We start from the raw sequence: 15445 nt of genomic DNA on the forward strand, positions 1-15445 counted from the left end.
TGGATAGTGGGGATATGAAAAGGTCGGAGGACACGTACCACCGCCCCTCGTGGGCTCGGTATGCTCGCCACGCTTTGGGTTGGCATTGGTAGTGGGGGTGGCGTTGAAAATCGGGGGTTCATTTATCATTGTAAGCACGCATCAGGGTGCTTGTACAATTAAAAATCTCATTGCATTGCATGCATCACATGCCGCTATATTGCATGTAATGCAATGCACTTTGATGAAAATCGTAGGCGCCGTGCTAATACACAAGTACTTTTTTTTGTTATTATATAATTTTGGTGTAGTAGGTAGGTTACTCACTAATGGAGGCCAAATAACATGCTAGCATAATCACTAATGTTTGCCCGGACACGATGAGAAATCCGGCGATGCTACAGGCAGTAACAGTCAAGTGCAACCGCCCAAGCATGCAAGCTGAAAGGTTGGAGCCACAGGTGACTTGCAGATCAGCAAAAAAATGCAGAAACAGCTGATATCAGCATGGTGGAAGACGGGAGGCCCAGACACCTCACATGCCCTCAGCCAGATCACCAGACTATATCAGAGGACAATTTATATGCAGAAATGAGGTGCACATAGATCTTCTATATAATATATGTATTGGTCTAGTGTTTTTCTGTCCAGACACTTAGACAGGAAAACAGGGGATTAGAGCTGCTAGTGACACCTCGCCTCTGTCCCCCCCCCCCCCCAAAAAAAAGGGGCACCCGGCAGCCACCTCATTGGTGTGTTGGAAGAGCTGCTAATTGTTTAAAAAATGTTGACATTTACATCCAACTTAATGATAACTTAATAACTTGAATATTTAAAGCCGGGCCGCGATGGGCACCTCAGCTAGTCTGTAATATAGACCTGACCTTCACAGCGGCAGCAGAACTCCACGACAGTAAGTCAGGATGCATAACATTGCTGACATACTACCTGTGCCGAAGGACTGTGATTACGTACCTACATGCAATGAGCATGTAGGTAAGTGGCACTTATGTGTCAAATGTGTAATGGGCATTATGGTCTGTTATATAGTATGTAATGGGCATCATGTGTGGTCTTATGTGGCATTACGGCATGTGGCTTTATGTGTAATGGGTATTACAAAGTTCGCTAAAATGTGCAATGGGCATTACGGTGTGTGGTATAATGTTAGGCCACGCCCACTTTTTGTCGCGCAAGAGTCCCGTCTACTACGTAGTCTGAACTCCTCCCAGAACATCTCAAGCCGGTTACGAAAGCCAAGAGAGGATGCCAGATGGGAAGGAAAGTGCTAAAGTCTAAATGCACCTATATCTAAGGAGAGAGATAGAGAAAACCAGATAAGAGAGAGGTCAGAAGAAACATTTGTTCTATGTGTGCATCTACACAATTAGGCAATAAGCTTTCAGAGACCAGTAAATAGTCAATTTGTGACAGGAATTCATGTGCCGCAGAGAGGCGCCTTACATCTGCCGCACAGGAACCGGAAGTCTCCATGACCTTAACATTTATAGATGATGCATATGCACTATACTTTACACACTAAGGGGTTTATTTACCAAAATGGGAGTTCTAAGGAAGATGGAATGTTGCCAATAGCAACCAATCAGATTCTATTATCTTCAAGAACAGGGGCAGACAAAACTGTAGCACAATGACAAGTGGCCCAACTGCCTCAGCCGCTTGTCATTGCGGTACAGCAGTCCCAACCTGCACAGCTTTAGAGGAGAGCCGGGATTTCCTTCTGTAGTGTGAGGTGACACGCTGTGAAAAGCCGGCTTGTGGGACGGGGTGGAGCCATAGCACCAGTCAAAACTGGTGTGACGCTGAGGAGAGCGGGGATTTCCACTTGTGATGTGAGACACTGGGCGGCTTGCGGGGCGGAGCAAAGCCAAAGCGCCAGTCAAAACTGGTGTGCCACTTTGATGTACACTCGTGCGTTGGCTCCGCCCCCCACACCGCGCAGCACCTGACTTCACAGGGATTCTTGAATGGCTGCCCCCGGCGAACACATTTCTCCTCAGCGGCACGACAGGAGGGTGCCGGGAGGCTCAAGTAGAACGGAATGCGATTTCTCCAATAGGAAAAGTTGCATAGTGTATGGAGGCCTTAACTCTCTGCACATGTGACATTTGCATGTTACCAGTGCACGTGGTTTTATGCATTAGAGAAAAAAACTTGAGAACAAGGGCCAAATCAGGACGTGTTGGTGGTATGCCATCTGACCTGGACATCATCAGTGACATTAGCATGAGGAAATTAGGTCTGTGTAGATAGAAGATATCAGGTAGTCACAATTATGGCATATACAAGTTCAGAAGCCATTGAAATGGTTCTAGTAAGCAGTGCACATGAACTATTGATTAATACCTTAGGAAGCATTATAGATTGACTTTAAATCCATGTGCTACTGTATCATAAGACCTTTGCAACAGTAAATACTACTCAAAAGCCTACGTTATTACCTGGCACATTAAATGGAGAAAGTAAAAACGTGATCTATTTTACAATACGTATAATAAAGTCCCATATGCAGGCTAAGTACTATTTATTATTTTATTTATTAACAGTTTCTTATATAGCGCAGCATATTCCGTTGCGCTTTACAAAAGGAGACAGTGATACAACAAACGGTATTTACAGACAGTTAAAGGGTAGGAGGGCCCTGCTCGCAAGCTTACAATCTATTACATGTGTCTGTTATTTCAGTATATTATTCTGCCACATAATGGCATTGCATAAATCTTAAACATTAATGAGCAGATGAAATTGATTAGATTAACATGATGAGGCATTCCAGTGCCAGACAGATGCATCTATCTTCACACTACTGAAGTTATATATATACTGATACGGTAACAGTGCAATGTATAAAAAGAGTTTCTATGGTCAGACTGTTGATTCTTTATTTTAGTGTAATGTGACTCTGGGCCATTGAAATAAGTTATTGCTGTTAACTGACAATAGATACTCTAATGCACATGGAGAAAGAAAGTCTTTGTACATGTGGTGAAATTCCAGACCCCATGAACAAAATACCCATCATAAAGGAACAAAGGGATCTACTGTAACAACTGCACAGGTGTGTGATCTTCCCGTCTGCTAACGGACACTGCGGTACTAGTAACAAATCGCTGTGCCCTCTAGAAAGGATTACTAGGTAGTAAAGTAGCTATTAAATATACAAATTGTCAGTGTTTCTAAAGTAAATGTTTATATGAGAAGAGTGGAAAATCAATAACCAAGTCTACAAACCAACGCAACTTAAGAGGACTGCAAACATGATTAGCTACACTCACTTTGTAACTGTGGCGAGTTACTCCTAATGATTTAATAGTCCTGCAATAAACTTTATATAACCACCTGAGACATATAAATTGTCTCCATTCTCTTGACGAATAAAGCATACACACCTCTCTCATACAGTACATCATATTATAGGCCTGCTTTACAGGTGCATGCAATGCCGATGTTTGTGGATTACGGGGCACGCATCAGAGTTGCAGCTGCGCATGCACCAAGTGCAAGGGGCATTACTGTGTGGGCAAAAGGCATAATAGGGTGGAGCATATGGTTCAAGGGGCATTATGGTGTGGGTAATATGGTGCAAGGTGCATTACAGTATGGGGCATATGGTGCAAGGGGCATAATGTGGTGACTTATGTCTTGGGGTGCAAGGTCAAAAACAAAAACTCATTGCAGTAGAAAATAGAAAATTGGAAAGTCCCAAGGCACAACCAGTCCTTGAAAGGCCACACAAGAGACCATGCTGGAGAGTACTTTTGGAAAGAATAGATTCAGTAGGTGCTGGACTGCATAGATGAGTCCCAGATGATGATGGGAGGTAGTTCAGGGTAGTCCCTCGTGATATTTGTGATATGAAAATAATTTAAAAAATTGTATAAATCATACAATAAAAAAAATTGTAAATATAAGGGAAAAATTGGGAATGGAAGATCCAGTAATTCATACCAGACTCACTAAATAATAAAGTGATTTGTGCACATAAAGGTTTCTTTTGCCTTTCTTACTGTGAGGTCACCACGTGAAGAAATTAAATGATGGTTCAATACTCAAGAGATGTGATGTAGTGAACTTCAGATGCGTACCATACTCACTCGAGTATTAAACGAAGTGAAGCATGTAAAGGTTTCTTTTTGTGTTCAATCGTGCATCAATAGCCACCACCGGGTAAATAATGATGAAAAATATGGTGTTAGGCAATGTGGCCGCTCACCTGGGGTGCCCCTGAGCATTCCTTCTGCTGTCCCTGCAGGAGGCTCAGGGACAGGCTCTGGTGGCAGGGAAGTCCCGGGGGCTTTGCCTGGCAACGCTCCGTGCTTCCTGTCTGTGATATGCATATATATTGGACTCTGGAGCAAGGCATCTGGCCTGAAGCATAGCAAGCCATGTGAGGTGATGCGGTAGACTAATTGGGGGCCCACGTGCTCAGGTGTCAACATTGACACACACACACGAAAAAGAGAACCCCATGTCAACCATTTATATGCGTGACCTTTTGGTATTGATCTGGACATTTTAGACCAATATACCACACCCCTGTGGGGGAGCTAATTTTTTGTACTGTTCAAACTAGGAGCCAAATTGGTACTTGTTTCCTAGCACGGCGCCCATCGCATACCATATATAGTGGTATGCGATGCGATATTTGCGTAAATTAACAGGAATGTACAATAAATATCACATAGCATCGCATGCCAGCAAATAGCATGCAATGCGATTTTTAATTGTACAAACCCTGATGGGTGCTTACAATGTTAAATGCACCCCCATTGTAAACGCCACCCCCACTATCAACGCCAACCCGAAGCGTGGCGAGCGCAGCAAGCCCGCGAGGGGCGGCGGTACACGTCCTCCGACCTTTTCATACCCCCACTATCCCTGTCGGCATGGAGTTGAATATAGATAGTGTGGCGAGCCACCGAGCCCGAAGCGCGGTGTGCGCAGCGAGCCCAGCGAGGGGATGCGGAATACATGTAAAGTAATCCACGTCCCCTCGCTCTGCTCGCCACGCTTCGGGCTCGATGGCTTGCTGTGCTCGCCACACTATTTAAGATCAACTCCACGACGACGTGGATAGTGGAGGTATGAAAAGGTCGGAGGACGCATACCACCGCCGCCCCTCGCAGGCTCGCAGCGCTCGCCACGCTTCGGGTTGGCGTTTATAGTGGGGGTGGCGTTGACAATGGGGGTGCATTTGACATTGTAAGCATCGTGGTGCTTGTACAATTAAAAATCGCATCGCATGCCGTTATATTGCATGCGATGCGATGCAATGTACTTCGATCAAAATCGGGGGCGCCGTGCTAGGAATCAAGTACCGCCAAATTGTCTACAAACAGCCGTGATAATATGCCTTGCATGTACAGTGTAGTGCTTCCCACTATCATGCACTGGCATATCCTGACAGTGCTGTGTGATTTGTAGGCCTTTCAGCGGACAAGAAGGGGCTGATGCAGAGGTGATAATAAGTACAGACTGCAGATGCCTTGTGTCTTCTCACACTGCACATGCTCCGAAGCCGAGGGATGCTCCAAAGTCACATCTTTACTTGGTGCTGAAGTGGAAAATAGATGCGTGGCTTGAGCTGTTCATATGTCGACGAACTTCAATGATGACATCTATGTAGACTGAGGGCCTGATTTTGAGCTATGCATAAGTATGGGGTGTGGTATATGGTTCTGACAGTCGGCATCCCGACAGTCATTAGCCCGACGTCGGGATCCCGAGCCGGACTCAGACAGCATGGCGAGCGCAACAAAGCCCCTTGCGGGACCCCCACAAGGGAGAATAGCCGGTGGCCGCCTGGAACCCGGCTGTCTGCGTAATAACAGTCGGGATCCCGACGTCGGGTAAATGACTGTCGGGATCCCGACGTCGGGTAAATGACTGTCGGGATCCCGTCCGGCACCCTAAGTATGACAGTGGCTGCACATAGTGATCTTTAGCATCTCAGGCTGCATGCACAACTTTGAGAGTCGCATACAGAGGTGTCTACAGCCGCTGTATGGGAGTTTCTGGTTAGCAACTGGGCGGCAACAAAAAAATTGTTTAGTGGTGGATATGTAGTGGGCATTCTCAGTGGGCTCAGGTGGATCTCCTGCCCCTAGCATGAGGCAGGTGATGACAGTGAGGAACACTGCTCTTGCAGACAGAAGGCCCCTGAATTTAGAGCCTAGTTGAGACCTGATCGCTGGACAAATTTGTTCTTAAAATGGGCAAAACCATGTGCACTGCAGGTGGGGCAGATGTAACATGTATAGAGAGAGTTAGATTTTTGGTGAGTTATTTTGTTTCTGTGCAGGGTAAATACTGCCTGCTTTATTTTTACACTGCAATTTAGATTTCGGTTTCAACACACCCCACCCAAATCTAACTCTCTCTGCACATGTTACATATGCCCCACCTGCAGTGCACATGGTTTTGCCCATTTTGAGAACAAATTTGCACTGTAATAAAGTGTGAATTAGGCCCATAGTTTATAAGAAGCTCTACGTATATATATGCTATTTTTTTATATTTTTTATTTGACAACATTCCTACCTGGTCCTCAGCCACAGATTGGCCATTTATGAGTGTGAACGAGTAGCTATAAAACGGATTTGACCAAAATGACTATTTTTCCTTTCCTGTGTACACAACAAACATCCTATATTTTTTAGTACAATTATTTCACTGTTACACAGGAAAAAGAAACACAGACTTCCATGTGCATTTGCTGCCATGGCATGAATACCAGGTCAAAGAGTCAGTTCCCTTCCTGTACAGTCATTTACACCCCGGCAAAGACAAAATTATAATCTTCCTAGATTATTTTTATCCTGGCAGCATTCCTTGTGTGACTCAATCCAAAGAACACATGAAATACAGTCTGCCACATGAACAGCCTGTACATATTTTGACATTAGGTTAGAACGGAGTATTCTATACAGAGTGTCAGTACGTTCCATCATTGTATGAAACAGAATTAACAGTTATTGTTAACGGTTATTCTGGATGGAATGATCTTCATTTTCATTATATGTTTCAAATATCTTTCACCAAGAAAGAATAGTATGTATTATAGTTGCCTGTTACAGCATGAACATACAGAGTTATGCGACACTTGCCAAGAACAGCTGAATGGAGAAGAACACCAGCAAATGCTGGAGATTAAACAGAATATTGTTAGCACTGCTTTTAAAGGGAATTAAATTCATTTGCATGTATGCACGTGCACCACGCCCACTCAGAGGTACCACATACCTCCCAACTGTCACGATTCCGTCGGGACAGTCCCGATTTTCGGGTCCTGTCCCGATGTCCCACCCGCGGCAGGCATTGTCCCGCTGCGGGGGGTGGCAGTTGGGAGACCCCCCAATCTAGTAGAATAGACGCTGTGCGCATGCGCACAGCGTCTATTCTCGTATGAAAATGAGGTTGCGGCTAATTAGCATAAGCCGCGCCCTCATTTGCATACGCCCCACCCCCTTTTCGGGCGCTCGCGGTTTCCTCCGGACAGAAGTTGGGAGGTATGCTACCATGGGCCAGATGCACTAAGCTTCAAAAGTGATCAAATGGAGAGTGATAAACAACCAACCAATCAGCTCCTGTCTGCCATGTCACAGACTGTGTTTGAAAAAAGTCAGGCAGGAGATGATTGGTTGGTTGTTTATCACTCTCCATGTTATAACTTCTGAAGCTTAGTGCATCTGGCCCAATATCCCCCATAGCCAGGTGGAGAAGCTTATGGCACTACCTCACATGGTTGATTCGGAGGAAAGGTGAAAAGCGCAAGTAACTGTGCACTAAGGGTTTGGTTTATAGGCAAAGGTTACCGCAGCAGCATCTTTTAAAATAACATTTTTATTGAAGAACTGCACATTAAAACAAGTTAAACATTTCTGTTTGTACATAGCCAATTTAAGATCACATAACAACTTTAATAAATGTACAAGAGGGTTATGAGCATACTGTTTTCTTTTTCGTGTATACCATGTATAGCTTACATTCTCTTTTCCATCAAACATTGAGCTTTTAACTACTTTTACTACCCAGCAAGTCGTCACCTCTTTGTTTAAAAGGGGGGCGCATTGTTCTGTAATATCATCAGGTTGTACCATGACGTCCATTGGACTGCTTTTCTAAGATTATTTTTAATAGATAATGGTAGGGATTGTATATATGATAACCAAACTGCAAAGAACTTTTTCGCTTTTTCCTCTTTATTGAGCATCATTTCTAGCCAGTCCATTTGGAAGAGGTGGGACACCCGAGGTATTAATATGGCAATAGACAGTGTATTAGAATTTGTCCATTGTGATAGGATAGTTTTCCTTGTTGCAGCAGCTATTTTGGCCATGAATATTCTTTGTCCTGCTGATTGACGGATTGTATTAGGTGTTGGATATATGTCCCATAGCGCCCACTCAGGGGTAGGGGTAAAGGTGATGTTATATTGTGATTTAACATATGTGCACACTGTATCCCAAAATGCCTTCACTTCTGGGCAGCTCCACATGCAGTGCATTATGTCTGCGTCTGGTGCCTTACATTTGAAACAGCAAGAGTCCTCAGCCGCTCCGATGAGTAGTCTTTTTTTTGTGGTGTAATATGCACGGTGCAACAATTTGTACTGCATTTCCATGTATGAAGCAGAAATCATTGTCTTATTTACTCTGACAAATGCTGACAACAGGGATGGCAAAGTGACGTCAGGTAGGTCTGTGGTCCACTTTGCCAGGCCCGTCCCCAGTGTATCCAAATCAATGCTTTTCTTTACATGCCTGTATATCATGGAAGTACTGCAAAAACTATTTTGAGCATGTGTGATCATAGTGTCTATACCCGCCGACATATCTCCTACTGGGATATTTTTGGTCTGATTGTCTATATGGCTTTTCAGTTGGTAATAGACATATATGGGCAGGTCTAAATTTGGGTATTTTTCACAGACTTGTTCATATGTCAACACGGTGGTATTCCCTTTTCCCCACAAGTGGTAAATTGATCTCAGGCCTGCTGCCTCTCCCTGTCTAATCATTCTGTTGTTTTGTATTATCTGCTCCTTAGTGTCAGTTTTATAATACACTGAATTAAATTTTGTGTTGTGCGTGGATGGTTTGAGTCTTGACCGTACCATTCTCCAAGCCTGGCAGGTCGTTGAGAGCAGTAGGTTACTTCTGGGGGATGTACGCTTGGTTTCATGTGTAGGAGGCTTATTAGCGGTATGTCAGGGCACATTGCTTGCTCAATCTCTGTATTAGCGTAATTGTTTGTAGCATGTATCCAGTCTATTGTGTACCTAAAATTTGCTGCCAGCATATAGCTCTTAACACATGGTAGGTTGATGCCTCCTAAGGTGGGGTGTTGCGATAGTTTAAACAATGAAATTCTGGGTTTTTTCCCTGCCCAAATGAATTTGCTGGTCTCTGCGTTGATGGTACGAAGATCTGATTCCTTAATTAGCAGAGGGAGCATTTGTATGGCGTATAGTATTCTCGGAAAGGTGATCATTTTGATCATGTGACATCTGCCAAGGTATGACAGTGGCAGAGACCTCCATGACCGAAAATCCGCTCGTGTTTTTGCTATTAATGATGGGTAGTTAGCTGCGTACAACTGTGCCGGGTCTACTGGTATCTTGAGGCCTAAATAGGTTAAGGTTCTCTCTTCCCATATGAATGGAAATTCCTCGCAGCAGCATCTTATACACAGCGGCTGTGCAACAATATGCAAAAGCCACAGGAGGAATATTTTGTAAAAGACGCTAACTGACAGCTTCTCTGATCCACTGACTTCACCTAAAGATGTAGTATTAGATAAACATCATCATCACTGATCATTAGCCTCAGGTTACTGATGTCCAGGAAACTGTTTTCTAGAACATTTCTTGTCTACATCCCAACACGTCAATAATGCTGTAACTAACAGGGTATTGCTGACCTGGCGCATGTGTAGTCCCAAATGAATTGGTCAATTGTAACCAACTCAGGACTGTGTCAGGGTCTTAAAGCCCCCTGGACACACCATGTTCCTCTGCAAGGTGTGCAACTATATTTATTTATTTTTCATGTAGAGTAAATACTGGCTGCTTTTGCATGAAGCCCATGAACGCTGACAGCTGTATGATTACACTGCAGTTTATATACGAGTTTGAACACGCTCTTCACAAATCTAAACATTTATACACATTTTAAATCAGCCCCATCTGCAGTGCAACATAGAATACCAAGGTGCACAGTTATGGTGCCAACACACGGTGCGATTCTCACACACATTTTTAGTTCTAATTACATACGCGCTCCCATGTTGTCCATATTTCAGGCAAAATGTGTAGGCAGGTATATTTGTACTATATCACAATGTAAAAATGCACATTGTATGACTGAAATCACACCTTGCACACATCTCGCCATGGGGGTTATTTTGGTTCACTCTTTCTGACAAATTCCTTCTTAGATGGACAAAACCATGGCCCTTATTCTGAATCGTGCGGTACGGCCCGCGTGCGGCCGTACCGCCGATGTTTTCAGTCTGCACATGCGCAGAGGTCAATCTGCGCATGTGCAGCCCAATTCGCCGCAGACGTAGTTCGTCCGCCGCAAAGGGGGCGTATAGGGGCGTGAGGGGCTTCATACCCTCATTTCCCTATGCATACGCCCCGCGTTTCATGGGCGTTCCCATGCAAACGCGGGGCGTATGCATGCTAATGAGTGTATGACGCCAGTGATGGGGGCGGGAAGCTGACGTCGCCGGATGTCAGCTCTCAGCCCCCATACAAGCTATCACACGGACGATTGTCCGTGTGGTCTCAGCTTGCGGGACCTGGTGGGGCGTGCGGCCCTGCCTTCGATGGTCGCTGACCATCGAATGCAGGGGGCAGCTCCCACCATGGTGGAGGCGTACGCCCCACCATTTTCTTGCGGATCGCCAGCCGTCCGTGTACGGACGGCCGTGGCGATCCGTATCGTGGGCGGGGATTGGTTTGTGCGGCCGGAGCACCGTGTGCGGCTCCGGCCGCACAGATCTGAATAAGGGCCCATGTGCACTGCAGGGGGGGGGGGGGCAGATGCAACATGTGCAGAGAGAATTAGATTTGGGTAAGTTATTTTGTTTCTGTGCAGGGTAAATACTGGCTGCTTTATTTTTACACTGCAATATGGATCTCATTTTGAAGTAAAACCCCACCCAAATCTAATTCTCTCTGCACAAGTAACATCTACCCCACCTGCAGTGCACATGGTTTTGTCCATCTAAGAAGGAATTTGTCAGAAAGAGTGAACCAAAATAACCCCCCATGTGTGGGCACCATAACCTGCTCCAGTTTGTTTTACTCCCAACTCCGAATCAGGCCCTAAAAATGTGTTAGATCCTGCTAATTCCTGGGTTATCAATTATGCCGCTTTAAGACATGTGATCCAGGAATTTGCTCGGTCTAGCAAATTCCCAGGTCTTAGTTCCATGACCCTGGTTGGGAGCGGGATGGGGAACTTAGTCCTGGGATGTTTGCTTCAACACTGAGCAAAATCCTTGGTTGCTGTGCATGCACATACAATAACTTGGGACTTTACTTCCAGTGTTAATGGCATATTAGAGACCTTGGACAAATCCCTATATACTCCTGTGTCTCAGGCACCAAAAGCTTATGCACTCAGTGGGATGGAAAATAGGGGCATAGAGAGCTAAGGGCCAGATGTACTAAGGTTCAAAAGTAATAAAATAGAGAGTGATAAATAACCAGCCAATCAGCTCATAACTGCCATGTTACAGGCTGGGTTTGAAAAATGACAGGTAGGAACTGATTGGCTGGTTGTTTATCACTCTCCAAATTATCACTTTTTGAAGCTTGATACAGCTGGCCCTAAGTCTGGCCATGGAAATGAATGGAGGCAAGGCTTGTAAAACATTCACGGGATGGGTGAGGTCACCCATTTCCTACCTTGCTTGCAGAAAGCGGGACCGACTCCCTCCAGATATTTTATCAAGATGGCGCATGTGCAATAAGAGTATAGGTATACTCAGGAAGGGTAAGGTAGCGGACCAAGGCCTCTGCCGGGTCCCTCCAATAGCCAGGGCCCAGGTAATTACTAACCACCCCTCTTCTTTCTGCCCCATTTTAAAAAACTCCAGAAGAAATACTGGGCCAGGTGTATTAAGTCTTAACAAGAGAAAAAGTGGAGGGTGATAAAGAGTGCTCAATTACCAGCCAATCAGCTCCTGTCATTTCCAAAACCCAGCCTGTAACATGCACTTGGGAAAAGGATGGCTGGTCCTTTAGCAATCTTTATCACCCGACACTTCACTTTATCATTTGTTAAGGCTTAATTCATTTGGCACACTATATGCTTACAAATGCAATGTGCTAATCCTATAATTTTCCTAATGTTTGAGACTTGTCAGATGTACATTGGTAATACCCGTGCCTTGAGAAATTACCTTTTCTGTCAAATAAGAAAACTGAGCAATTAACAGAGCAGCAACCAGTTATGAATAAACACATAGAACACTATGATCATTAAATATGAGGTTTCCTGCAAATGTGTGCTAGAACCAAGGCTAAAGTTTCTATGTAAACATGTATAGGCTGTCCGTCTCTGACCGCTGGACGCTGCACTCAGTGTCACTCATTTTTCACAACTACCAGTCACCTTATTTGAACTAGTAATATCAAAGGTGCTTTCAGTGCAATACATAACACAAACTCCAAAGTGTTGTCTAGTATACAGCGGTAAGGGCATGAAAACATTCTTCATTAATACAGTATGATATCTGCACTCGACAGACATAATTCATTAAAAATATTATGCCTCCCTTAAGAAATATGAAAGACACTGCTGTTTTTATCCCATCAGACATGTACACAGGAGACATATACCTACCTTGTATGTCTTGCTCATTTGACTTTGGACTGCTTCTCGCCCTGCGATCAATTTTTTTAAGTCCCGCTACACTGCCGACTCCTCCGCATCCAGCGCCATTGTGAGCTTTGCCGTTACCATTATACACAGTCGTACAGTTTCCTAAATGGGCTTTGTACAAAGTGGATGGAGGACTGTTCAACCGATTCTGTCTGTCGATCTGTTTGAGTTTTTTGTGCTGAGGCTTGCAGTACTGGTCTTCTCGTGTGATGTAACTGGACATCCCAAACAGTGGTATGATTTCTGAACACAGGAAAGCAAAGAAAACATGATTACAGTAATGTCATATACAATATATGGCATACAGTGCTTAGAGTGGAGATTTAGAATACCATGGTTAGGCAGAACAAAAATGTTACTTTAATGTGTACATCAGAACCATAGTTACCTGATGCATAGGTAGCATCTCTAATGCAGTTTTCATTATACCTAAAGCTTATCTTATAGTATACAGTGGCATGAAAACTTTTCACCCTCTTTCTGTTTGGTTCTATTTTGTCACATTTTTTTTTTTTATTTAATAACTTTTTATTGATTTTGCAAAAATCTTTACATTAATAAAAAAAATGACAAACATACACAATTAAACATTACGGTGTCATATATTAAGAACCGCAGCTCAGAAGCTGGAAACGACAGGGCAGGTCCACAACAGGTGCCAGAATGTTCCTTCCCCCGAGGTGCACAGTTTGAATCAGCCCTTCCTCCAAATCTAAAGAGCCTCACAGGGGTCAAATATATTCTATGCACTAATAAGAATTGAATTTGTTGAAATCTGAAAGAATTAGTGGCATGGCGATTTCCAATACGTACTACCAATCCTCCTCCGAAAATGTCCCCTAGATCAGTAACCCACAATGCGCGTAGGCTTGGCAAGGCTGTGCTATGGAATGCGCCTTTTTAGCATACTTTTCAGATCTTTGAACAAAATATATCTTAACACAATAGCAACCTGAGCAGTGGCATCTCTACCTGAAGACATCCGGTGTGGGGAACTACACAGAGCAAGTGGCTAAGCCCTGCACAGACAAAATAGGGGGCACGGTCCCAGGGCCCCTGTCTCATCACTCCACAGGTTCCAGAGAGGACGGCTGCTCCAGGAGACCAGTGTGAGTGCAGTGCCGGCTCCCACAAAGTCACAGGAGCCGGATGCTGCACTGGCACTGATGTGGGGTCAGCAATTTGGTGCTAAACCTTGACAAATGACACCCAGGTGCTACCCGCACCCCCATTGTGATGCCACTAAACCTAAGCTATACGAAAATATAGTTTTTAAATTATAATTTACTTTATTGAAGGTAAAAAAAATATCCAATCCTTCCTGGTTATGTTAAATAATAATTGTCTCCTCAATTAAATAGTAATTGTCTCCTTAATTAATCATTTAACCAATAAACAAATTTGAATTGATAACCGAGTTCAGCTACAATAGACACAATCAGGTTTGAATATTTTCAAACCTGTTCAACCAAAACATCAGCTGAAAATAAGTTTTCCAGCAATGTGAATTTGGCTTCAAGGTGTCAACAAGCAGATCTGTATATCCTACAATCTAAATAAATTCCAGAAGATATGAGAAAGAAAGTTATTGAAATATACTGGTCTGGAAAGGGTTAAAAATAGAGATGTGAGCAGACCCCCGTGTTTTGGTTCTAAATCAGTATTGTGTTTAATTTGGAAAAACCACCCTCAAATGTTTAGTTTTACTCCTACAGTATTATTATCATAAAGAACATACATTTTCAGTCATTAGTGTGAAATGGTACCTGGCATTAATTACGAAGGAGGAACTAAAGGTGTGTACACATGGTGCGATTTTGCTTGCGATTCGTGAATTGAACCGTAAAATGCATTCGATTTGGACTATATAGTACAGATCTGACTATATAGTCTTGAAAGCACGTTCTATTTTACTGCTCGATTACAGCCTAAACAGGAGCACCATATGGGATCGAATCGGCATCGAATGAGGCTGAAAACCATTCGATTTCCATATGATTTCTATTCGATTTTGACTATATAACTATATAACTGAGATGCTGTTGCAGGACCATAAGCGAACAGCTCATGCTTGAAACTCCTCCAATGTGGCTGAAGTACACCAAGTGCAAAGAAGAAGATTGGGCTAAAATTCCTCCACAGTGATATGAAAGGTCTCCTGTTAGCGGAAGCATGTGGTTGCTGCTAATGGTGGCAGAACCAAATTTTAAAGTTTAGGAAGGTGATTTGTTTTTCACTCCACTGTACAGTATATTATAGTAGTATTAGTATAGCTATAGGATATAACAGTGTATGCCAACCTACCCTGACTAAGCTTGTTTAATTATCTTCAGTCTGCTAACCTTAGACAGACCATACACCTAAAGAGTTATTGTCCAATCTGGCTGGGTGGAATCTGGTACTGTATGGGAGCAAATGACAATTTATAAATGATCTCCCAAAAACTGAAAATGGACAAAAATGTTCAATTGTACAAATTGGCTAAATCCCTTTAATTTAACCAATTTGTCTGAATGATCATTATTGTCAGTTTTCCAGCATTTCGTAGA

The 15445-nt window shown here is 43.6% G+C and overlaps 1 protein-coding gene across 1 annotated transcript in view; it reads right to left on the reverse strand.

Moving 5' to 3' along the window:
* FNDC3B (fibronectin type III domain containing 3B) overlaps positions 1-15445 on the reverse strand; it is a 348736-nt gene that overhangs the window by 149580 nt on the left and 183711 nt on the right. The window contains exon 6 of the mRNA XM_083177748.1: positions 12858-13139. Within this exon, the coding sequence (XP_083033874.1) occupies positions 12858-13139 (282 nt within the window). The remainder of the gene's footprint in view (positions 1-12857; positions 13140-15445) is intronic.

The sequence above is a fragment of the Crinia signifera genome, chromosome 3 (assembly GCF_055691185.1).
Source record: "Crinia signifera chromosome 3, ASM5569118v1, whole genome shotgun sequence".
NCBI lineage: Eukaryota > Metazoa > Chordata > Amphibia > Anura > Myobatrachidae > Crinia > Crinia signifera.